Genomic DNA, 26,410 nt, shown 5'->3' with positions numbered 1-26,410 from the left:
TCACCTACTCTGTGAGCGTCTGCCCTAAGGCTAGCTATACACATTGGATAAAAATCGGCCATGATGTGGACAATCATTGAATGGTGGGATTGTTCATTTAAGTCATTCCACCAACATAAGCAACTAAAAAGTTTGATCAGAAGGGGGAGTTTACAAAACAAATGCTCCAAGTCTGAGTAAATTGGCAAATGATTGGTGAAATTTTGACTTTGGATATTCTTAAATGGTTTTATTAATTGCCAAATAATGGTTAAAAGTTTCCAACAGATTTCACATGTAGCAAATTTTTTCCACTTCCGCCAACTAAAGTGTAATCTATATGGCTGTCTTTATAATAAAAAGCATGCTTTAATGGCATCAGTGCACTCTGTAAATCGCTTGTAAAGCACAACGTTTTCTCCTTTCATCAATAAGAATGATTACATAGACTGACATGGACCATCAACAACAAAAATTTGCAATGCGCTTTTCTCACAATAGACTCCAAATGAAGATATATCTGCATTACAAAGTTGTATATGGTGTTTTATGGTACAAATTGTGGTGTGCCCTGAACATGTGTGTTGAAAAATGGAAATAAGCTTTGAGAATGTATCCAATAATATTTGTTTATTCTAGGGTTAAAGAAAATCCTTGAAGTCGGGGGTTCACTGGTAGAGATTCCTGGGAGCCTGGCGGTTACGGAAACAACAAGAATGAGCGCTTCTGTACTTTTGAACAAGCTTTTTGATGACCTTAAATGTGAAGCGGAACGAGAAAATTTCCACAAGCTGTGTGAAGATTATGTACGGTAAGGGGTCTTAAAATAGTCAATTTACCACTAAAAGAGCCTATGACTAGACCACAGGTGGTCAGCAACCAGCCTGTAAAGACTTTCTTTGTAGCCACTAGTAGAATGCTGGCATTTGTCCTATATTGTCACTTGTTAAAAAACACCTTTTAGAGACATACCATCTGTCCATCGGATGGGTGATTAAGTCTGATTTTTGGGGAGCTCAACCAAGTACTGATACAGGGGCCTCTGACTCCCTTTTGTCGTCCCTGTGCCTTTGCATATTAAGATGGTGCTTTAATTGACTGGTGGTCACTCGTGTACTCTGTTACTCCATTCAGTGTATGTGAAGATGACCAGCAAGTGTTAAGTGTACACATCTGGCCTCATAAAAATCTAACTGAAAATTGCTGCTAAAAGCAACCAATGATAACGCTACTTTTATTCCTTATACTGCTCTAAAAACAAACACTGCCCTGAGATTCGCTGCTACTACCAATAATGCCAGTTTTTTTATCGCAGAGTTTTGAATAAAGCCCGCTGTGAAGTGCATTTGTCCTGCTTGTCATAGGTCTCACACCATTGCTAGCTACCTATGAAGAGTTTAGTTTGTTTAGCTTTTCGGTTCATTGGCTAGAGGTCAGGATCCCATGAGTCAGAGAGAACATACTAAATTGTAATTGGAGGAGCGGTAGGCACTACGTTTATGGTGTAAGTGGTGCAAAAACGTCTGTCAACTGTAGCCCCATTGACAGCATTTGTGGTATTATACGGCTGACATATAAGTGGATAGAGTATATATGTGGTGATGTGCTTGTCCTGCCTATGAAACCATGAGGAAATGTAGCAGGGCTGCTGAATCCCAATATCTCAGCCAATTTCCTGCTTCTATGCAGACAGATGTGAGAGCCACTTTCATAACCACATGCAATAATAGAACAATTTTAACCTCTTAATTTGTATAATGTAATAAACCTCACAATTCATGATCTTTGTTTCCTGACAACCAGGAGCTTGTTTGAAAACCATGGTATGGATGGCAAGCTACGCGCAATACAGACTGTTTCATGTCTGTTGCAAGGGCCTTTTGAGGCTGGAAACCGAACCTTAGAACTTTCTGGCATAATGGACAGTATCATAGCTCTCTGCGCCTCAGAACGAGAGATTGATCAGCAAGTAGCAGTTGAAGCTCTCATCCATGCAGCTGGAAAGGCCAAGAGAGCCTCCTTCATCACTGCCAATGGTGTGACACTACTGAAAGATATATACAAGAAAAATGAAAATGACGCTATTCGGATACGAGCCTTGGTGGTGAGTCTGTGCTTGGTTTCATGTTGTACTTGACAGGCACATGTGTATGGTTCTTCTGGTTACAAACTTTGCAATATTCCAATGTAGGGACTTTGTAAATTAGGGTCCGCAGGAGGAACCGACTTCAGTATGAAACAGTTTGCAGAAGGCTCCACCCTTAAGCTAGCAAAACAGTGTCGCAAGTGAGTAATATATTTACTACTTTACAATAAAATATGTATGAACAAAAGACTAGGCCGCCACTGACCTTTGTATAATTTTATCACTGTATTGCTCTACAGGTGGCTGTGCAATGAGAGCATTCAGGCCAGCACGCGACGTTGGGCCGTGGAAGGCTTGGCCTATTTAACGTTTGATGCTGATGTGAAAGAAGAGTTTGTAGAAGATAAATCAGCCATGCAAGCAATGTTCAGTCTAGCAAAGGTACTGCATTTATGGGACTCTTGGTAATCCTCAATTACTTAAGATACCCCATTATACTGGTGTCTGTAATGTGACTTATGTTTTCTTCTTTAGTCAGAGGACAAGACTGTGATTTTTGCAGTTGCATCCACTCTTGTTAACTGTACTAACAGTTATGACCGGGAGGAAATAGACCCACAAATGTTGGAGTTGGCCAAGTATGCCAAGCAGCACGTTCCTGAAGAACACCCTAAGGTGAGGAGACAGACCACTTTATATGAGACTGTTCATGTTGCTGTAAACTTCTATTGCAATGGCTGCCTTCATGTGTAAGACAATAACCATTTCTGCTGCACAATGTTAGGACAAGAAAGAGTTTGTTGAGGCTCGGGTCCAGAAGCTTCTAGTAGCAGGAGTGGTGTCTGCTCTAGCCTGTATGGTGAAGAATGAAAGCCCAGCATTAACAGATTCATCAAGGGAACTGATTTCAAGGTGATTCTTGTATTGCTTTATGACATGAGTCAAAGTACCAGACCACTTCATATAATTGAAAGTTATACATTATCCAGTTAGATCTCTGCCTGCTGTTTTAATATAGGAACTTTCAATTGTTATTTAAGGGATTGAAGACCTGTCCTGGTCCTGTGATGGACACTCAGTTACTCATAAGAAATGGCTCTATTAACTGTGCTACACCTATGTGTCTGTCACATGACCAGGATAGATCTTTATGGAAGCACTGTATGGTCACCTTGGTAATGATCATCTTATCCAATATTAAAGGTAATATATCAGCAGCAACCTGATAATAATCCTGATCCCAGTACCTTGTAGTGGTGATTCTACAGTTTCCAAATATACCATTGTTAATCAGCTTTGGCACATGCAATGTAAAAATGCAGTTTTATTCATATGAAAATGAAGTGTGAACAGTACTTTGTACATGTACCGCACTTGCCTGGACTTTGGTTTCTGGATTCCCAGGCAAAGGTTGTTTCCCATCATTTACATATGAATGTAGCAACGATTTACATGAAAATGGAGCTGGACTGGAGCTCCAAAGCTGAACTGGAAAGGCGTATATGGAAACTGTAGGATCATCTCTTCCAGGTGCTATGATTAGATTTATAATTGACTGCTGACAGACTCCCTTGAAAACGTCTGCATAATCCATCTAATATTTTCTTTCCTCTAGGGTCTTCTTGGCTTTGGTAGAAAAATCTGAAGACCGAGGAAATGTTGTAGCTCAAGGAGGAGGAAAGGTAATGAGTTTTCTCATTTTAATGAAAATAATTGAGAGTAGATCATACCAGCAGTGAGGTGCGAGCCATGTACTTGTCAGAAAAGTGAAATTTTTGACATAGCTTTCTGAAATATGTCCTCCAAAAGGTGTAAGCCAGTGAAATGCAATTGGCAAGGTAATGCAGCTTTATAGATATTGGTAATAAATAAATGTGAACACCATCTAAAATAAGACAAGAGAATGATAGGAAGCTATACATTTAATTTCTGATGCAATAGGGTAACATTATGCCCATGTGTTCACATAATCTAATTATATGGTCACACTGATCATCTCATCTGTTGTTAATGGCGTTTATCCGTCTAAGTATATATGGCTATAAGTGATAAGAGTTATGGAAGTTGCCTTCTCAGATATTTCTGTAACTCACAACGGAGATGCTTAGCCCCTCTCCATTCACTTTAGGGAATAGATGGAACCCACGTGTATCATACAGATATAACCATATATATATACCGATATAGGAAAAATCCCTTAAACTTGTTCTGTTACTGAAATATACTTTGCTTTGTTACAGGCTTTAATACCATTGGCTTTAGAAGGCACAGAAATTGGGAAAAAAAAGGCAGCACAAGCACTGGCTAAGATAACAATCACCTCTAACCCTGAAATTGCATTTCCAGGTGAAAGGGTAAGCAACTGCAGACGCATCCAAATAAATGGACATCACATAAAACAATCTGCTCTGTCCTCAGGTTATAAAATATCTGTTGACATCATGGTGAGAAATATCGTTTCTGGCTATTAACCAGGAAAGAGAAAGCTTAGAGCCAAATTCCTTCAGACCTATACAATACATGTTGTGCCTTTTATAGAGATAGGCAGTATAAGTATTATTAGTGGGGTTTCATCTAAAGCATTGGGAAAGATTGTATATCTCGTGGGCAGGTGAAGGGTGTGCTAAATCTATGAGAAAGGTCACGACTCCTTATAAATCCGAGCACCCTCCCATATGCCTGCACTGAAATCTACACCAGCCTGTAGCTGACAGATTTGAGACATCATTCACACTAGTTTTCTGCCATAAATAATAATAAATCTGATGGGGCTAGTGGCCCTACCCATGCCATCCCCCCCTATCAAGAAAGTGGTGAGGACGGCTGAAAAGAAAAAAAATCAAAGAATTTTTGCACAACAGCCTGTTTTGCTGAGAATAATATGAAATTTTCACACGAAGATGCACGAGGCATGATACAGTCTGCAACATTATGGCAGATTTATTGGACTTCCACTACAGTTATGGAGACCTTTTTTTCTATGTTTTACATCCATCTTATGCCAGTCAAAGACAAACTGATAGGGACTTTAAAATGTGATCCCTATATTGGACAGAGACTGGCAATGTCTGTAAAGTGTTGTGGAATATGTTGGCGCTATACAAGTAACAAAAATAAATAACTCATCCTTGAGATTATAAAAAGAATGTAGAAATGGATATCTTGTTTGACAGATATGTGTGAACACTGCCACTGCTGTCCCTATCAAAGGCACACACAGTGAATGCTTCATTTTGTATCGCTTTAATTACAATACTGTACATTGTCCTATCCAGTTACTAGAATTGACAGGTAGTGTGATAGTCTTTGAGCTAACAGCGATGAGTTGTTAGCTGATGTACCTCAGCTGTTATTCAGGTCAGCACTGATGAGAAAGCACAAGAGCAATGATTCATTTGGACATGGACACCAAGTAATATCATATCTCCAGTCAGCAGCTGATCACTGTAGGTCCTTAGTCAGGAAAGAGAGAAGAACACAGCACCAAGCCGTTCCTGGTGTAGTACTTTCAGTATACGAAAGGACAAACAAGGACAACAGGTGACTGCTCACATGATCAGGTTGTGTGAGACACAACAACCAATGGACGTATCAATCAATAAGGTGAAGAAGGGCAGCTGCTAGTCTCCGTCACAGGGACGCCTGAACAGATAGAAGAAATGGACCAGCCTCCAGGGAGATAGGCAAAAACCAGCGCTCACCCAATTGGACAGGTACAAAAGGCAATTTTATTGAGCACGACACGTTCCGGGCTTCACAGCCCTTTTTCAAGTGCAAAACAATCTTTAAAAAACATATATATATTCAAAACAATAAAACCATGTTTACAGAAACAATATATACAGTCCATTACAGTCCACCTTCTTGAAATGAGTCTTGGTGCATATAATCCCATCTTTGTTCATCAGTAGTAGATCTAGATATTCTATCTGGCTGTGATTAAACTGACCCATAAACTTCAGGCCCCAGTCGTTCTGATTAAGATGTTTAGTAACATTTTCGAAATCCTCCACTGTGCCATCCCAAACAAACAGGAGATATATGAAGATATATAGACTGATAAACTACTGATGAACAAAGATGGGATTATATGCACCAATGCAACACAAAAAGGGGGTACGGGGAAAAGGAAAAAACACAGCCCACTCACTCTGTTCAGATGAAAGAGATGTCCATAGACTTAAATGAGGTGTGGTGTCCTCAAACAATCGCGGATGCCCGGATCCAAAAACTCCAACGGTACGAGTGGTTGAACTAGTGCATGCGGAATCCAGCACCAAACGCGTTGGTTTTTTTCTTAAAACTTAGCCTTTAATTTCAGTGGTTAAAAACCATACATCATGGAAAACATTACAATTCTTGCTATCACATCAGGAGATGATAACTGACGCGTTTCGAGGACTTATGATCCTCTTAGTCGTAGCCTGATATGGTGTAACACATACTCCTACTATAAAGTTTCAGCGTGACAAGCAAGACTATGCACAAAATCAAGTGTATAATTGGAATCAGGATTATATGTCTACTCCAAGATCTATTCTGAAAAACAAAAGAAGTTTTTTACAACGAAAGCGACAACGCTTCGATAGGAGCATGGATAAAAGAGTATCTTTCAGCTCAACAGATGGTGATACGGATATGTCTGAGAATGAACCAAATACCAGTACTGGCAGTTTTTTGGAGGTGCGGGGAAGAACAACAAAGATAAAACCAAAGGACATAAGGGATTCACACCCGCAACACTCACAAAGGAGAAATTTTTCAAAAAATAGGGCCGACGACGACATCGGGCTGGACGCAAACACAACAGAAAGACGCATGCGTTACCCGACCCGCAGGAACAACAGGATATAATACAGGGGACTTTTTCCGATGAAAAATATTCCACCAATAAAAATCACAGAAGTGTACTTAACTTATCATCGTTTGAGCTCACTCAAAGTGACATTTCTTTATTATCAAAGGGCCTTAGTTATGTTCCATGGCAACACTTTGATCTGTTTGACACTCTGCTGGATTTAAACAAATTTATTCGTAATATAACAGTAAAGAAGCATTTTTTTAAAACTGATGAACAACCCATAGAATGTGTGTCAAAAGATAGAAACCACTTTAGTGAGTTTTCATTCAGGGAGCAATGTTGTGTTCTGGATTTGCATTTGTTATCGGGAGATAAGAGTGAATGTCAGATTGAGATTGATACTAGGGTTGATGTCAGTAACCATGTTTACAGAAACAATATATACAGTCCATTACAGTCCACCTTCTTGAAATGAGTCTTGGTGCATATAATCCCATCTTTGTTCATCAGTAGTAGATCTAGATATTCTATCTGGCTGTGATTAAACTGACCCATAAACTTCAGGCCCCAGTCGTTCTGATTAAGATGTTTAGTAACATTTTCGAAATCCTCCACTGTGCCATCCCAAACAAACAGGAGATATATGAAGATATATAGACTGATAAACTACTGATGAACAAAGATGGGATTATATGCACCAATGCAACACAAAAAGGGGGTACGGGGAAAAGGAAAAAACACAGCCCACTCACTCTGTTCAGATGAAAGAGATGTCCATAGACTTAAATGAGGTGTGGTGTCCTCAAACAATCGCGGATGCCCGGATCCAAAAACTCCAACGGTACGAGTGGTTGAACTAGTGCATGCGGAATCCAGCACCAAACGCGTTGGTTTTTTTCTTAAAACTTAGCCTTTAATTTCAGTGGTTAAAAACCATACATCATGGAAAACATTACAATTCTTGCTATCACATCAGGAGATGATAACTGACGCGTTTCGAGGACTTATGATCCTCTTAGTCGTAGCCTGATATGGTGTAACACATACTCCTACTATAAAGTTTCAGCGTGACAAGCAAGACTATGCACAAAATCAAGTGTATAATTGGAATCAGGATTATATGTCTACTCCAAGATCTATTCTGAAAAACAAAAGAAGTTTTTTACAACGAAAGCGACAACGCTTCGATAGGAGCATGGATAAAAGAGTATCTTTCAGCTCAACAGATGGTGATACGGATATGTCTGAGAATGAACCAAATACCAGTACTGGCAGTTTTTTGGAGGTGCGGGGAAGAACAACAAAGATAAAACCAAAGGACATAAGGGATTCACACCCGCAACACTCACAAAGGAGAAATTTTTCAAAAAATAGGGCCGACGACGACATCGGGCTGGACGCAAACACAACAGAAAGACGCATGCGTTACCCGACCCGCAGGAACAACAGGATATAATACAGGGGACTTTTTCCGATGAAAAATATTCCACCAATAAAAATCACAGAAGTGTACTTAACTTATCATCGTTTGAGCTCACTCAAAGTGACATTTCTTTATTATCAAAGGGCCTTAGTTATGTTCCATGGCAACACTTTGATCTGTTTGACACTCTGCTGGATTTAAACAAATTTATTCGTAATATAACAGTAAAGAAGCATTTTTTTAAAACTGATGAACAACCCATAGAATGTGTGTCAAAAGATAGAAACCACTTTAGTGAGTTTTCATTCAGGGAGCAATGTTGTGTTCTGGATTTGCATTTGTTATCGGGAGATAAGAGTGAATGTCAGATTGAGATTGATACTAGGGTTGATGTCAGTAACCATGTTTACAGAAACAATATATACAGTCCATTACAGTCCACCTTCTTGAAATGAGTCTTGGTGCATATAATCCCATCTTTGTTCATCAGTAGTAGATCTAGATATTCTATCTGGCTGTGATTAAACTGACCCATAAACTTCAGGCCCCAGTCGTTCTGATTAAGATGTTTAGTAACATTTTCGAAATCCTCCACTGTGCCATCCCAAACAAACAGGAGATATATGAAGATATATAGACTGATAAACTACTGATGAACAAAGATGGGATTATATGCACCAATGCAACACAAAAAGGGGGTACGGGGAAAAGGAAAAAACACAGCCCACTCACTCTGTTCAGATGAAAGAGATGTCCATAGACTTAAATGAGGTGTGGTGTCCTCAAACAATCGCGGATGCCCGGATCCAAAAACTCCAACGGTACGAGTGGTTGAACTAGTGCATGCGGAATCCAGCACCAAACGCGTTGGTTTTTTTCTTAAAACTTAGCCTTTAATTTCAGTGGTTAAAAACCATACATCATGGAAAACATTACAATTCTTGCTATCACATCAGGAGATGATAACTGACGCGTTTCGAGGACTTATGATCCTCTTAGTCGTAGCCTGATATGGTGTAACACATACTCCTACTATAAAGTTTCAGCGTGACAAGCAAGACTATGCACAAAATCAAGTGTATAATTGGAATCAGGATTATATGTCTACTCCAAGATCTATTCTGAAAAACAAAAGAAGTTTTTTACAACGAAAGCGACAACGCTTCGATAGGAGCATGGATAAAAGAGTATCTTTCAGCTCAACAGATGGTGATACGGATATGTCTGAGAATGAACCAAATACCAGTACTGGCAGTTTTTTGGAGGTGCGGGGAAGAACAACAAAGATAAAACCAAAGGACATAAGGGATTCACACCCGCAACACTCACAAAGGAGAAATTTTTCAAAAAATAGGGCCGACGACGACATCGGGCTGGACGCAAACACAACAGAAAGACGCATGCGTTACCCGACCCGCAGGAACAACAGGATATAATACAGGGGACTTTTTCCGATGAAAAATATTCCACCAATAAAAATCACAGAAGTGTACTTAACTTATCATCGTTTGAGCTCACTCAAAGTGACATTTCTTTATTATCAAAGGGCCTTAGTTATGTTCCATGGCAACACTTTGATCTGTTTGACACTCTGCTGGATTTAAACAAATTTATTCGTAATATAACAGTAAAGAAGCATTTTTTTAAAACTGATGAACAACCCATAGAATGTGTGTCAAAAGATAGAAACCACTTTAGTGAGTTTTCATTCAGGGAGCAATGTTGTGTTCTGGATTTGCATTTGTTATCGGGAGATAAGAGTGAATGTCAGATTGAGATTGATACTAGGGTTGATGTCAGTAACCATGTTTACAGAAACAATATATACAGTCCATTACAGTCCACCTTCTTGAAATGAGTCTTGGTGCATATAATCCCATCTTTGTTCATCAGTAGTAGATCTAGATATTCTATCTGGCTGTGATTAAACTGACCCATAAACTTCAGGCCCCAGTCGTTCTGATTAAGATGTTTAGTAACATTTTCGAAATCCTCCACTGTGCCATCCCAAACAAACAGGAGATATATGAAGATATATAGACTGATAAACTACTGATGAACAAAGATGGGATTATATGCACCAATGCAACACAAAAAGGGGGTACGGGGAAAAGGAAAAAACACAGCCCACTCACTCTGTTCAGATGAAAGAGATGTCCATAGACTTAAATGAGGTGTGGTGTCCTCAAACAATCGCGGATGCCCGGATCCAAAAACTCCAACGGTACGAGTGGTTGAACTAGTGCATGCGGAATCCAGCACCAAACGCGTTGGTTTTTTTCTTAAAACTTAGCCTTTAATTTCAGTGGTTAAAAACCATACATCATGGAAAACATTACAATTCTTGCTATCACATCAGGAGATGATAACTGACGCGTTTCGAGGACTTATGATCCTCTTAGTCGTAGCCTGATATGGTGTAACACATACTCCTACTATAAAGTTTCAGCGTGACAAGCAAGACTATGCACAAAATCAAGTGTATAATTGGAATCAGGATTATATGTCTACTCCAAGATCTATTCTGAAAAACAAAAGAAGTTTTTTACAACGAAAGCGACAACGCTTCGATAGGAGCATGGATAAAAGAGTATCTTTCAGCTCAACAGATGGTGATACGGATATGTCTGAGAATGAACCAAATACCAGTACTGGCAGTTTTTTGGAGGTGCGGGGAAGAACAACAAAGATAAAACCAAAGGACATAAGGGATTCACACCCGCAACACTCACAAAGGAGAAATTTTTCAAAAAATAGGGCCGACGACGACATCGGGCTGGACGCAAACACAACAGAAAGACGCATGCGTTACCCGACCCGCAGGAACAACAGGATATAATACAGGGGACTTTTTCCGATGAAAAATATTCCACCAATAAAAATCACAGAAGTGTACTTAACTTATCATCGTTTGAGCTCACTCAAAGTGACATTTCTTTATTATCAAAGGGCCTTAGTTATGTTCCATGGCAACACTTTGATCTGTTTGACACTCTGCTGGATTTAAACAAATTTATTCGTAATATAACAGTAAAGAAGCATTTTTTTAAAACTGATGAACAACCCATAGAATGTGTGTCAAAAGATAGAAACCACTTTAGTGAGTTTTCATTCAGGGAGCAATGTTGTGTTCTGGATTTGCATTTGTTATCGGGAGATAAGAGTGAATGTCAGATTGAGATTGATACTAGGGTTGATGTCAGTAACCATGTTTACAGAAACAATATATACAGTCCATTACAGTCCACCTTCTTGAAATGAGTCTTGGTGCATATAATCCCATCTTTGTTCATCAGTAGTAGATCTAGATATTCTATCTGGCTGTGATTAAACTGACCCATAAACTTCAGGCCCCAGTCGTTCTGATTAAGATGTTTAGTAACATTTTCGAAATCCTCCACTGTGCCATCCCAAACAAACAGGAGATATATGAAGATATATAGACTGATAAACTACTGATGAACAAAGATGGGATTATATGCACCAATGCAACACAAAAAGGGGGTACGGGGAAAAGGAAAAAACACAGCCCACTCACTCTGTTCAGATGAAAGAGATGTCCATAGACTTAAATGAGGTGTGGTGTCCTCAAACAATCGCGGATGCCCGGATCCAAAAACTCCAACGGTACGAGTGGTTGAACTAGTGCATGCGGAATCCAGCACCAAACGCGTTGGTTTTTTTCTTAAAACTTAGCCTTTAATTTCAGTGGTTAAAAACCATACATCATGGAAAACATTACAATTCTTGCTATCACATCAGGAGATGATAACTGACGCGTTTCGAGGACTTATGATCCTCTTAGTCGTAGCCTGATATGGTGTAACACATACTCCTACTATAAAGTTTCAGCGTGACAAGCAAGACTATGCACAAAATCAAGTGTATAATTGGAATCAGGATTATATGTCTACTCCAAGATCTATTCTGAAAAACAAAAGAAGTTTTTTACAACGAAAGCGACAACGCTTCGATAGGAGCATGGATAAAAGAGTATCTTTCAGCTCAACAGATGGTGATACGGATATGTCTGAGAATGAACCAAATACCAGTACTGGCAGTTTTTTGGAGGTGCGGGGAAGAACAACAAAGATAAAACCAAAGGACATAAGGGATTCACACCCGCAACACTCACAAAGGAGAAATTTTTCAAAAAATAGGGCCGACGACGACATCGGGCTGGACGCAAACACAACAGAAAGACGCATGCGTTACCCGACCCGCAGGAACAACAGGATATAATACAGGGGACTTTTTCCGATGAAAAATATTCCACCAATAAAAATCACAGAAGTGTACTTAACTTATCATCGTTTGAGCTCACTCAAAGTGACATTTCTTTATTATCAAAGGGCCTTAGTTATGTTCCATGGCAACACTTTGATCTGTTTGACACTCTGCTGGATTTAAACAAATTTATTCGTAATATAACAGTAAAGAAGCATTTTTTTAAAACTGATGAACAACCCATAGAATGTGTGTCAAAAGATAGAAACCACTTTAGTGAGTTTTCATTCAGGGAGCAATGTTGTGTTCTGGATTTGCATTTGTTATCGGGAGATAAGAGTGAATGTCAGATTGAGATTGATACTAGGGTTGATGTCAGTAACCCCATGTTCTATCCACTGGTCTCCAGGACGACACCAATTGAACAATTTCAAAATGCTGTGGAAAAGGAATTGATTAGACTCCACAGTCAAGTTTCTATGACATCTACAAGAAAAAATTTGACGGAGACAGAAAGAGCTAGTCTCAAAAAGTTGGAGGAAAACTCTGACTTGATTATTAAGATGGCGGATAAAGGTGGAGTGGTGGTCGTCCTGGATACCAGGGATTATGAAAATGCAGTGCACAATATATTGAGTGATGGTTCAACATATAGGGTGCTCAAACACGATCCCACAGAAGTATTTTCAAAGCAGCTGGATAAGTTGTTGTTGGATGGTGTTTGTTGTGGCTTTTTTGTGGAAAAAGATTTGAAGCATTTGAAGAATGACTCACCTGTGGTGCCATTGTTTCACGGTCTCCCAAAAGTTCACAAAGGTGTACTCCCCCCTCCACTGAGGCCCATTATATCTGGAATAAATTCCCTTAATGAAAAAGTTTGCCAATGGGTCGATAAAATTTTGCAACCCTTGGCCACTAGAGTCCCTGGTCATCTGAGGGACACTAAGGAGGTTCTAAGAATCTTTGAGGGTTTTCAGTGGAGGGGGGAGTACACCTGGCTCTCGTGTGACGTGGTTTCTTTATATTCCGCTATCCCACATGATGTGGCTATACGGGCTGTGGAATACCATCTAGCAAAATATACAAAATTGTCGGACGAACATTGTGAGTACGTAATCACTGTTATAAGATACCTCCTAACCCATAATTACTTTATGTTTGATCGTAAATATTACATTCAAATATGTGGCGCCCCAATGGGTGCAAAATTTTCACCTTCTCTCGCAAACATAGTGATGGCGTGGTGGGAGGAAAAATATCTGTTCAGTGATCGTAATCCGTTTAAAGAGGCAATTGCCTTCTACGGAAGGTATATAGATGATACCCTCATTGTTTGGTCGAAAAATATAGCTTTGATTCCACAGTTTGTCGACTACATCAATGACAATCCTTTCAATTTGAGATTCACTTATCAGGTGGAGGAATGTAGTATAAATTTCCTTGATGTCACGCTCAAGGGTGATGGGGTTAGTGGTAAAGTGTCTGCGAGTATGTACCGCAAAGAACTTGCGGGAAACACAATTCTCCATGCACATAGTGCACATCCTCGGCATACGTTAAAATCTTTGCCTGTGGGTGAGTTCAAGAGGGTACGGAGGTCTTGCACAGATAAGAATGTATTTGAGATGCATGCACAGGAGACCTGGGAGCGACTAAAACAGCGGGGGTACCCGGATTGGTCATTACGGAGGGCTAAACAGATAGCTGAGAAATCAGATAGGGCAGTCATGCTATCTGACGATCATATGTCCAAAAAAATTCAGGACAAGGGATCATTACTGTATTTCTCAACCAGATATAGCAGTGATTATGATAATGTTGTTAGAATAATCAAAAGGAATTTGCCCATACTTTTTCAAGATGACGAATTATATGACATTTTGTCAGATGGCTGTAATTTTGTGGCCAGAAGGGGTAAAACCCTGGGAAATCAATTGTCCCCTAGTCTATATGTAAGCAACACCTCCCCGGGATCCGAAACATGGTTACATCTCAAAGGATTTTTTGCATGTGGAAACAGTAGATGCCGTATGTGTAAGTTCGTGGACAGAAGCAGCACTTTTACAGATGCCGCGGGTCTACATAAATATAATATCAAAGATTTTGTTAATTGTAATACAGAATCGTCGGTGTATATGATTACCTGTACCCAATGTCAATTGCACTATGTGGGGAGTACAAGCAGACCAGTGAAACAGCGAATTTCGGAGCACATTCAGAGCATCAATAACCCCAAGTCAGTTAAGTCAACGGGAGTGTCGAAACATTTTATATGGGAACACCAACGTGATTGTTCGTCATTTGTGTTTAAAATTATTGAAAAGGTGCCTAAACCCATTAGGGGGGGAGATTGGGACCATAAATTAAGGGTTAGGGAAGCCTTTTGGATTTTTAAATTGGGTACCAGAACGCCGGGGGGCTTGAACCAGAGAAATGATCTGGCATATATTTATTAAGTTTACTTGGTAAACTGTTTGAAGCTAAGTGCGTCTTTCCCTGGGTTTGTGCAACCATGTACAATTGGTTTTATACTATATGGCCCCCTATTTTGCAATACATCTTGTGTGATATTCACTGTTTTTCCCTAATTATTACTTCCCTGTGTAGACATTTGCTTATTCGATTATAACACACATATCCTTAGTGGTTTGCGCAGTATTGGGTGTTCTTACATAGATTTATATTATCTTGACAACGGACATACTAGTTACATCTGCTAACAATGTAATCCAATACAATGTGTCATTACATACCTGACCCTGTATTTGTTCGCATGCGTATGATGGTTCCCGAGCATGCAGGAGTCATCTATGTTGAGGGCCGATGGTATTTTGAATGAGAGTCTTCCACGCATGCGCATATGATTCTTTACGCATGCGCGTGGGCTCCGTGTTAGCGGGGAATCCATTTTTGTTGAGGGCAAGAAGTCTCCTGGCTTATTCGCTCCTCTCATTTTGTATTATTGGATTCCTAGGTATGTCGGCACAAGATACATCCACGGATTCTAAGGATTTTCTCCATAGGTATTGTCAATTATAAGTAGGATTATCAAGGTAGAGTTTGATGTCAGTATTATATCCAAGTTTCTATATATATGGACTTATGTCCGGTATGTCAATGAAATAGTTAATTGCTCCATGTCTTCTTGCACGAAAGGTTTATTGTAATCCGTCTGATTTAGGTAATAGATGTATTCTATACATAATATTGTTAAATTTTTGGACTTATCCAAACAGGTATAAATTTGTTTTTAATCTGTAGTGCTTTTACTACCATATGATTTTGGATTACTCAGGCTATCTGCTAGTGTTTGACCTCAGGTGTTCTGAATTTGTCAGAGAAGCTGAGGCCTTTATAGTAGGAGTATGTGTTACACCATATCAGGCTACGACTAAGAGGATCATAAGTCCTCGAAACGCGTCAGTTATCATCTCCTGATGTGATAGCAAGAATTGTAATGTTTTCCATGATGTATGGTTTTTAACCACTGAAATTATATGCACCAAGACTCATTTCAAGAAGGTGGACTGTAATGGCTTCTTAGACTTCCGCAGCTGCCACCAAAATGTGCCATTCAGTCAGTTTAAAAGGATCAGACGGAATTGTACTCATGCAGAGGACTATGAAGAACAAAGTCTGATATTGGCCTGCAGGTCATTCAGGAAAGAGATCGTCCAGACCAGATCTGAACCTTGTTCTGCTGTGTGATGTCGTTCTGGTACACTAGAACCTTAACTATTATTATGCCATCTAATGATTTAAAAACAGCTTTTCTTGCAGTAAGATTGTTAATTCTCATTGTAGAAGAGATAGGGATATATTAAACATTTGTTCTGCCGAATGTGTTGTGTGCATAATGGAGACATTGGGATTTTCTTTTTTATACATACATAGTAATAGAGATGAAATAATAAGAATAGACACTAAATCTAAAGCAGCATGTGCACTACATAGTAAGTCCACATTACATAGGGAAGCAGTGATAGTGTTGGCATTATTCATCCCTAACTGTCCGCATTTTTTTTTTTCCATCTAGATTTATGAGGTGGTTCGACCCTTGGTCAGTCTGCTTCATCTGAATTGCACTGGCTTGCAGAATTTTGAGTCCTTGATGGCACTAACAAATCTTGCAGGGCTCAGTGAAAGGCTGAGGTGGGTGACGTGTCAGAATATTCTCTGGTCATAGAGTGATAATAACAGTGTGTGAGCAATAGCACCTTATAGACAGATGATTAATGGCTTGTCCTACAGGAGTAAGATCATAAAGGAGAAGGCGCTGCCCATGATTGAGGGGTATATGTTCGAGGAGCATGAAATGATTCGTGTAGCTGCTACTGAATGTATGTGCAACATGGCCATGAGCAAAGAGGTAAGTCTATCTGCATTAGCTAAAAGTAATGTAAGTTTTATCTGTTTCATTCAGAGGAACAATTCCATGTATGTCAATTACATTATTGTGAGTTACAGAAGTTTTCAGTCCTTCTAAGGGCTGATTCACACTTGCATACAGATCAAACATGGATGCGCGATACATATTTTTTTATTACAATTTGTTCTGTTTTTTTTCCATATTGTATTTGTCTTTATGCCATGTTGTGTACTGAGCAGTCTGTTTTTCATTCATATTTGTCCATTTTTTTTTTTTTTTGTTAATGGATTAAAAGGGTTCTCCAAGACCATATGTGCCTTGGGTAGTATGGCTTCCGCAGCATCTGATGGGTGTGATCTAACATCCAGACCATGCACGGATCAGCTGACCAGACGCTGTGTGCACTGTATACAACCAGAAGCAGCTCTGCTCCTATTCAAGTGAATGGATGCTACTGCTGCAGTGTACGGCTCTGTGAATTCCAGAACATACCACCAAAGTTCAGCTTAAGGTTAAGGACCCACATTGCGGAAAAGTAGTGTTTTTTTGTTGCAGATTTTGCTGTGTTTTTTCGAGCCAAAATCAGGAGTGGCTTGAATAGGAATGGAAAATATAAAGGAAGCTCATAGATGTTTCCCTTCTGTTAAATCCACTCCTGGCCCTACGTTGCAGAAACAGCTTATTTTTGGTATAGATTTTTTTGCGTTTTTTGTTTTGTCAGCCAAAGTGAAGAATGGCTACAGAAGGAATGGGAAATATCTAGGAAGCTCTTATAGTTTCTCCTTCTATTCAATCTACTCATGGCTTTGGCTCAAAAAATGCAGCAAAATCTGCAACAAAAATGCTGCCTTTCCACAACTTGGGGCCTCATTCTAAAGGGATTTTCTGGGACTTTTTACTTGTTATATTGGCTTCGTTTTTGAGATGTGCTTCCGAGGTTGGAAATGATCTCTTATTCTCTTGGTGGGCGGGAACCTTTTGTTTTTCTCAGAGAACAAAACCTCCTTTACATATAACTTACCGGTAGCTATATCTTTTGAACAGTGGCAATTGAATGAGATCTGTTATTGTGTACTTGGTGGCAGGTTCTCTTTAACCTGAAAGTTCATCTTTTAACTATTGATTTACACTTACATGAACCATTCAGTAACTTCCTAAACATTTCCGTTGTTGCACTCTTATAGTAATCTGGTACAACACTAAATAGCTGACCTTTCCATAGGTGCAAGACTTGTTCATGGTAGAGGGATCAGACCGATTGAAGCTGATAGTTCTGTATAGTGGTGAAGATGATGAGCGTTTACGCCGCGCCGGTGCTGGGACTCTTGCCATGCTGACTTCTTTGGAGTCAAATATTTGCAAGAGGATTCCAGGAGTGGTAAGTGATTGGAGAAATGTTGTGAAATGGAAATGTTAATGTGGATGGATATCATAGGGTAAAGATCATCCCAGAGGTTATTTAGACCCAGCTGTTTATACCTCCATGGCCACTGCACTTTCACATATTTCAACATCAGGATGTCCGTCTACTTTCTTATTATGCAAATGCAATCTCATTTTATAAAACAGACACATTGAATAGCAGCGGTCACTCTTCAGATAATGTGGAACTCTTTTAACTGGTTACAATGAGGATCTGCTTCATTAATAAAGGTGTACAGAAACTGAAGTTTTTTTTAATCATCAGACTTTCCTCCATCCTTTTTTTTTAAAAAAAAAATATGTTGTGTATTAAAGGGAGTCTGTTACCAGAATAATATCCACTTGTGAATTGATGCCTCCATTGCTGAGATATTGCTGTTTTTGTCAATATGAAATTGAACCCTTTGGTGCGATGAGGGTGTTGGGTCTCTGAATCAATGATAACAAACTCAGTACTGATAAAGCTCATTTCCATATTGACAAAAACTGAAACTGCTCTGCAGCGGAGGAATCGGTTCACAAGGGGAAAAATTTGCTTGGTTCTGGTGACAGACTCTGTTTAAATGGGCACATTGATGTTCCTACCAGTAAGAACTGTCCATTTGGCCTACGATGGGAAGGTATGCATCCTGTGTTATCCAATAATGTTGCTCCATACAAGGGATTGCTGGTTATTAAAGGGAGTTTATCATTTGAAAAAAACATTTTCAACTAAAGGCATGTTGGCATAGCCTTTAAAAAGCCTATTCTACTCCTACCTTTACATCCTTTATTCTCCTCGCCGTTTCTTCAAAATTGGTTTATTTAAAGGCTATTCCAACGTGCCTTTAGTTGAAATCATGTTTTTGCAAATGATAGACTCCCTTTAATTATTTATTTACAATTGGATCTTATGGGCAATGTATCCCACTATACAAGACCTGTTTCCCCCTTCCATTGGGGTCATTTTGTCGAGCGTTTTTTCCAGTATATACATAAAAGGGAAGATAAAAAGTCTATTCATATTGCAGATCTCCTTCTACACAGGTATTATGGTGCTGTATAATATCAGTCATCATGGTGGCAACAAGCACACTACAGTGTTGGCATCAGGGATGTAGCTCTGTAATCTATGGCCTCGCTACTTCTTTACCACAGTTTAATTCACATTACCGTTTAATATATACCTTATTATCTTATGCACTTACAATGTCTGAATGGAGGGAGTAGAGCAGATGGTGAACTTTACATATCAGCAGTATTTAGACGAGTATGTATAAGCTGTACAGAATAGAAAAATACTACACGTCTCCTTCAACCCATCCTTTCCTCCAACCCCCAACCCTCACTGACTATATCAATGAAATAGATTTGCCGCATTAGATGGCCTTGTTATTGCATTAGTGTCTGTGCTGTTCATCGATTTGTCTCGGAGTGATGTAACATTCATAATCCACTATAGAATTGGCATTAAAAGCTTTAGCTAAGCCGGCAGAGTAATTATGTCGAAGAGTTGAGCTGAAATTGAATCTCTATAGTCAGCAAATGTAAGACTTGACCACTGCGCCATCTCATCATTAGATGTATTTCTGCTTCTGTGTATCTCTGGAAGTTATTCTATGCTATGCATTGATAAATATGTTTGTTATATATGTCATATCTATGGACAAGGGTATACCTGCACAGTCAACCACGCTTTACCACTACTATTTGTTTGTCCCTACATCTATTACAACCTACATGCGATCGATGAACATACTCAAATTTTCTCACTGCAGACTTCCCACTGGTTGGAGATTCTTCAGGCCCTGCTCCTAAGTGAGAACATAGAACTTCAGCATCGTGGAGCTGTCGTGGTCTTGAACATGATGACTGCGGACAAGGAGTTGGCAGAGAAGTTGATGGAAAGTGAAATGTTTGAAATCCTGACTGTTCTCGCAAGTAAAGGGGAGGAGGAAAAGAAACGTCCTGTGGCTCGGGCTGCACAAGAGTGTTTAAGCAAAGCTGTAGAGTACGGACTTATTAAACCCAACCTGCCCAGTGAGTCTGACTAAGGACTGCTTAGTACTCTCTATTGGTTATCTCTCCTGACTGTCTATGCTGAGATTTTATTTGAATGTTTCTGTTCACTGACAGCAAACGATGATCTTGAAAATGTTGAGGAAATGAAGCCCAAAGTATATTAAGTTACATAAGTTTTCATCATACAATAATGCAAGGGAACCTGTTGTGAAGTTTGGGTCCCCTAAACCAGCAGCATGTGTCTAAACCTGATGATGTCGTTCCAGCTTCATTCATTCTGTTTTCAGAGATTAAATACAGTACAATGGAAGTCAATGACCAAATAATTGCATAAGGTGGAGGTGGAATAGTTTTCTTGCAATCATGGAGGTGAACATCTACTATGGTGTGATGGTTTACAAATACACAAGTCTTAATATTGTTGCAATGCACTATATATACAACCCCATTTTACAACTTTCTGCTTGCACAAAGTTTTATGTGACCTAACAAACACCTTTATATTTTAAATTGTACTTTTTAATCTTCTCACAATTGTTCCCTCTAAAATGATTCTGCGCCCTCATCTGATATAATGTAATAGCAGCAATTTTGAGCACATTAGGGCAGTTCATGCGGCGGTAACATCTAGGTTATTCATTAGAGTGTCAGTAATAACAGGCCTGGAATATGACTCATGGCTAGAAATAACATTTATGCAATATTTTTAAGTGGTTTTCGTTTGCAGAAGTGAGTCCATACTGGTTGATCTCTAAACACTATACGGCTCAGAGGTAATAACGCTGCAGAACCAACAAGTAAGGATCTTTCCATTACATTCCAGGTTTCATTGACCAAATACTACATTAATTTATGTTCATTGAGGCTTTTCATTATGTACATTGTGACTAAAATTCCCTTTGATCTACAGTACTACTTGCATTCTAATACTAGAGATAATCTATTGAGGCTGCCTTAGAATTGCTTCACAACTTTGGGTGCCATCTATTTGCACATAATAGAAAATTGGTCAAATTTCATTTCAAATGTGGACCATAATATTGAATTCCAAACTAAAGAGGGCTTTAACATAGATAGATAGATAGATAGATAGATAGATAGATAGATAGATAGACAGACAGACAGAGAATAGGTTTCTACTGGCAAGTGGGTGGTCTTTGATCAGAGCAGACAAGGGGACTAGATTCTGACAGCGTTCACCTCCTTTTGACACTGGAGTTCTGAATCACACCTCTTGCCTGCTTCTGCCGGATATCGACCACTTGACAGTAGAAACCAAGTAGCATTTCAGGCACCAATTGCTTGGGTATGGTGGGGTTAAGGAGAGAATCCTAACTCTGCCCACTAAATGAAGCAAAAGACTAAAGATGGTGGAGGTGGTGAAAGGTCCTTTAAGGGTATGTTCACATGGTAAAAAGTACATAGTCTGTGTATTTTGCTTTGGTGCCTGCAACAGAACCCAGAGCCTTGGCCTTTGTGCCGGTGTTTCTGTTGTGGGTCGGCCTGCTTATTGGCCCATGGTTTTAGTGCAGTTTGCAGTGTTTAAACTGTAAAATAATTGGGAGGCATTTTTGCCATGAAAAATATGCTAAAATGCTTCTCATTAAAAAAAAAATCCCCATGTGATACAATAGTCATGGTTTTACAGCAGACTAGACTTTTGAACAAACTTAGCAAATTTACGCCAGGTCCCTCTGTAGGTTATAAAGATGAGGGAGCAGTCTGCAGTTAGCGGGGAGAAAACCAGTCTGCCAATAACAACCAATCACACTACAACTCAATATCTTATACCATCCCGGCCCGGTACAGTTAAAGTTGCGCTGGGATTTGTTGCTTTGGGCTACAGTTTTTCTTTTACACAGTGATTGTAGTCAGTAATCGGTAGCCATGGGGGGGACACAGATCTGCATGGGAGCTGGAGATATCCTCATTTTTATTGTCTGATCAGTTTGCATAGTTGTTGTTTTTTTAAATGCACAGGGTCAATGGAAATATTGGATTCTACAACTGTGTGGCTATGCAAGATATACTGTTCGGTATCAGAAAAATGGTCCAAGTACATGTAGGAAGTGAGTTGGTAAAGCCTTGTTAATATTGTTATTGGGCTGATCATTTGAATTGACTATTAAGATATTTTACTAGGACGGTTTTGGTTTTGTGATGAATATGTGTAAATAAATACACCTTTAGTAAAGTGCCTTTAATATCTGCTAAGTTCAGACCATTCACTTGCAGAAATACTGTATTATGTAAGAAGTCAAAAACAATCATTTGTCTCACTGGGATCCCAGCAGAAAATTGTACATCCTTCTCTTCTGTTGTGTAAAATCACTATTTTTTTGTTTGAGCACAGAAAATGCTTGGACTGCGTGGCCTTTAAGCACATGCCTGATCCTTCATATTGTCTTGTAGCTGTACACATTCCATGTCTTATGTTGCTGTTCACATGTGAGTTGTTTCCTTCAAAATGTTCCATGTTTATCTTCATTGCACTGCTAATTTATATTCCATTATTTTTATACAAGCAAGGCCAGTTTGCTTTATGGATGCTGATAATTTGTCATTGTATTAGAGGATCAATAAATCACACTTGAGACACAACCCTCTTGTTTAATGTGCAGATTTTGTGTGTTTTATGCTGTGCCAATGGTAAAGGGCATGATGTAGCAGAGCCATACAATCCACACATGTAAATGGATGTTTTAAATCCCCCCCCATCCGCTTGTGATGTACTGCACAGAAAATCCACAGCAAGTACAATGTGAAATAAGACAGCTCAAAGAATTCTACCCTGATATAAAAAATTTATATATATGTATATGTATATATATATATATATATACCATATATACTCGAGTATGAACCAACCCAAATATAAGCCGAGACCCCTAATTTTGCCACAAAAAACTGGGAAAACTTATTGACTCGAGTATAAGCCGGGGGGTGGGGGGGTGGTTTTAGGGTGGCACACAGGGGTTAATATGAGGGACATGATGGGGTTAACTGTTATTAATGTGAGGCATATGGAGTTACTGAAACTAAATGAATAACCCTAAATGCCTGACATTACTAGGCAGAGTAACTAAAGGAAGGTCCCTGTGTGTGTCACGTTACTGTAGCTTCCTCTCCTCCATACAACAGACATCTTCCATAAGACACAATGAACCCTGGCCACTCATCTGCAGGGTAGATGCTAAATCCTAGTGTACTAAAGGACCTCTGATGACGTCATGACCATGTGATCGGACTCTGGTGTGGGCGGAGCTACTAGGACTCAACCTTATCTGCAGATGTTACATACCAGTGGCTACAGGACCTTTGATGACATCACAGTCACGTGACTTCATGACAAGCCAATCACAGAGCAGCAGCAGCACTAAAGGACCTCCTCCTTCCAGTTTTCTGTGCTTCATGGACCCTGACTCGTGTGTAAGCCGAAGAGAGCTTTATCAGCATGAAAAATGTGCTGAAAAAGTCGGCTTCTACTCGAGTATATGGTGTGTGTGTGTATATGTATATATATATGTATATATATATATATATATATATATTACACACACACACACACTCCCTCCCTCCATTAAATGCCCAGGAGTCAGAAGTTGGGGCCATGTTATATTACCTCAGCCAAACATATGCGTAAAGCATGACGTAAGCAAAAGAGATTATTAAGCAGACCAAGGATGAGCCCACACATTGTGGTTTTTGCTGCATTTTTTTTTCTTTAAAGGGGCTCTATCAGCAAAATTATGCTGATAGAGCCCCAAATATGCGTGAATAGCCTTTAAAAAGGCTATTCAGGCACCGCTAAAGTTATATTAAACTACCACCAGTTTTAAAATAAAACCCTAAAACAGAATATGATCAACTTACCCATCGTGCACGGTGGGCGGGCATTCAGGGTCCGCAGTCTTCTTCAGCCACGCCTCCTCTTCCAGTGATGTCCTCGGGGCCCGTCTAATTAGCTGACACTGTTAAAAAATGGCGCGGATGCATGCACAGTAGCATGCTGCTTCTACTACGGCTACTGTGCATGCGCCCACGCCATTTTTTTATCAATGTCAGTTCGCGAGTTAGACGGGACCCGAGGACATCACTGGAAGAGGAGGCGTGGCTGAAGAAGATGGCGGACCCTGAATGCCCGCCCACCGTGCACGATGGGTAAGTTGATCATATTCTGTTTTAGGGTTTTATTTTAAAACTGTGGGGTAGTTTAATATAACTTTAGCGGTGCCTGAATAGCCTTTTTAAAGGCTATTCACGCATATGTGGGGCTCTATCAGCATGATTTTGCTGATAGAGCCCCTTTAAACCAGGAGTTGATTTAGAGGTAGAAGTATAACTTTTGAAGACATTCTTGGCTTTATCAAATCTTGTCTGAAAAGACTAAATCAAAAACAACTTTATTAATGTATGTTAAAATTTCACAAATCAAACTTGTCACTAAAATAGTCATTACAGTAGGTGGGTGTCTGACGAATACTTTGCCCCACAGATGCAGATAATAATGACTAGTAGATCACAGCAAACTTATAATGTTCAGTGTAAAGAAGGAGTGTAGATATGCCATGCCCATTAGGGTGTATAAATAGCAATATCAGCCACAATCATACTTTGTTAGGTCCCTCTCTACATGAACGTATTTTTATGCGCAATTGCAGGTTACTGTGGGTCCATACACACATCTGCAAAAATTGTGTCGAGGCCATAGAAAGGGTCCACATCTGCAGCACTGACAATTGTAGGGAATCATACAAGATACATGATTGTGGATGACCGATACAGATGCAAAGCGGACATGTATATGTGAAGATTGCTGATCAGGATTTACAGACCGCAAAACCACTATGATGATGTGCATGTAGTCCTAGTGATGTCCACTGTAGTGTGACGTTTTTAATCAAGCCATGGGTTATCCGATGCACAAATAATTGGCTATTGTGAGTGGCACAGAATAATGGAGCAGATAGTTATGAGCTCTACTATTGTATTCAATCTCTAACCACAGAGTTGAAATTGCTCCCTGCTGCCCAGGACAGCACCCAAAAATCAGGACTGTCCCCACACAATCTGAAGCAACTATAGCTCCCAGTGCGGATGCACTGCTGGCCCTATGGTTAAAGCGGCCCTGAGCTAAATGCCATTGACCCAGTACATGTAACTATTACTAGCTGATATGTTAGATGTTGTCACATTTCAGAATTTTAATATACAGCAAAATAATTTTTTAATCATCTTTTAATGCAAGGTTTGATCAATTAATGAGGATTAATACTTATCCTATTACTGTGGGTCTTACTTTGAGCCAAAGCCAAGAATGCATCTTCCTACCTTGTCCTCCATGAGTAAGTGACAGAAGGATGTATATATAATCTAGGCTTGTAGCTTTCAATCAGTATGAGGCTGTCCCCACCACTAAGTAACTTTACTAGCTTAATAATACAAGCAGGAGAACAAGCAAGGAGGGATAGCGCAATCTACTGAAGACGCTACACTAACACCTCCATGTGCATTTCTCCACTACTTTTGGTTTATGTAGTATATCATTATAATAACCTGGTACAACACATCAAAGATAAGTGTCACACATCGAAATCAATGCACTTCTAGATCATTTTCCAGTTTGTATGGGTATACCGTTGACTGGATACATTTTAGGTGAACCTGACCTGGAATATGATTGGAAGTAACCAATATGACAGATGCGTGGGGAATTTCAAAGGATTATTAAGGGAAAAGATGAGAGAGGAAGACAGTATGAGGCCAATCATGGGCCCTTCTCCACGCAGGGTTAAGAGCACTTAGTGAGTATGGATGAAGGAGGCATGGAACATTGAATCTGGCAGCATTACAGTTTAGTTATGAAAGTTCACATTTTTCCCATAATCATCTTCTTTCTCACTGCACTATTTCTATATTTACATCACTAGGTGCAATAAACATGCGTAGTGACCAGGGCTGGAGTCACAACTAGTCTTATTAGAGTTGGCAAAAAGTTACAAGCTGCGGCTTCAAAATAAATAATACAATTATTAAATATCATAGTTTGTTGTATATTTACCCTCCCTGGAAATCAGTCAATGGCTTTTTACTGAATTCGAC

The 26,410-nt window shown here is 39.5% G+C and overlaps 1 protein-coding gene across 1 annotated transcript in view; it reads left to right on the top strand.

The window, feature by feature from the left end:
- The window catches only part of UNC45A (unc-45 myosin chaperone A), a 33,794-nt gene extending 10,895 nt beyond the window's left edge, over positions 1-22,899 (top strand). Inside the window, exons 9-20 of the mRNA XM_075273322.1 lie at positions 619-790; positions 1,783-2,083; positions 2,171-2,265; positions 2,365-2,506; positions 2,600-2,740; positions 2,850-2,977; positions 3,681-3,747; positions 4,306-4,419; positions 16,553-16,668; positions 16,768-16,885; positions 18,108-18,263; positions 20,065-22,899. Coding sequence (XP_075129423.1) covers positions 619-790; positions 1,783-2,083; positions 2,171-2,265; positions 2,365-2,506; positions 2,600-2,740; positions 2,850-2,977; positions 3,681-3,747; positions 4,306-4,419; positions 16,553-16,668; positions 16,768-16,885; positions 18,108-18,263; positions 20,065-20,340 — 1,826 coding nt within the window. The 3' untranslated portion in view covers positions 20,341-22,899. The remainder of the gene's footprint in view (positions 1-618; positions 791-1,782; positions 2,084-2,170; positions 2,266-2,364; positions 2,507-2,599; positions 2,741-2,849; positions 2,978-3,680; positions 3,748-4,305; positions 4,420-16,552; positions 16,669-16,767; positions 16,886-18,107; positions 18,264-20,064) is intronic.
- Positions 22,900-26,410: the final 3,511 nt, after the last annotated feature.

Source organism: Leptodactylus fuscus, chromosome 5 (genome assembly GCF_031893055.1).
Source record: "Leptodactylus fuscus isolate aLepFus1 chromosome 5, aLepFus1.hap2, whole genome shotgun sequence".
Lineage (NCBI taxonomy): Eukaryota > Metazoa > Chordata > Amphibia > Anura > Leptodactylidae > Leptodactylus > Leptodactylus fuscus.
Note: the sequence above shows the minus strand (reverse complement) of the source record. Positions and strands in the feature narration are given on the sequence as shown.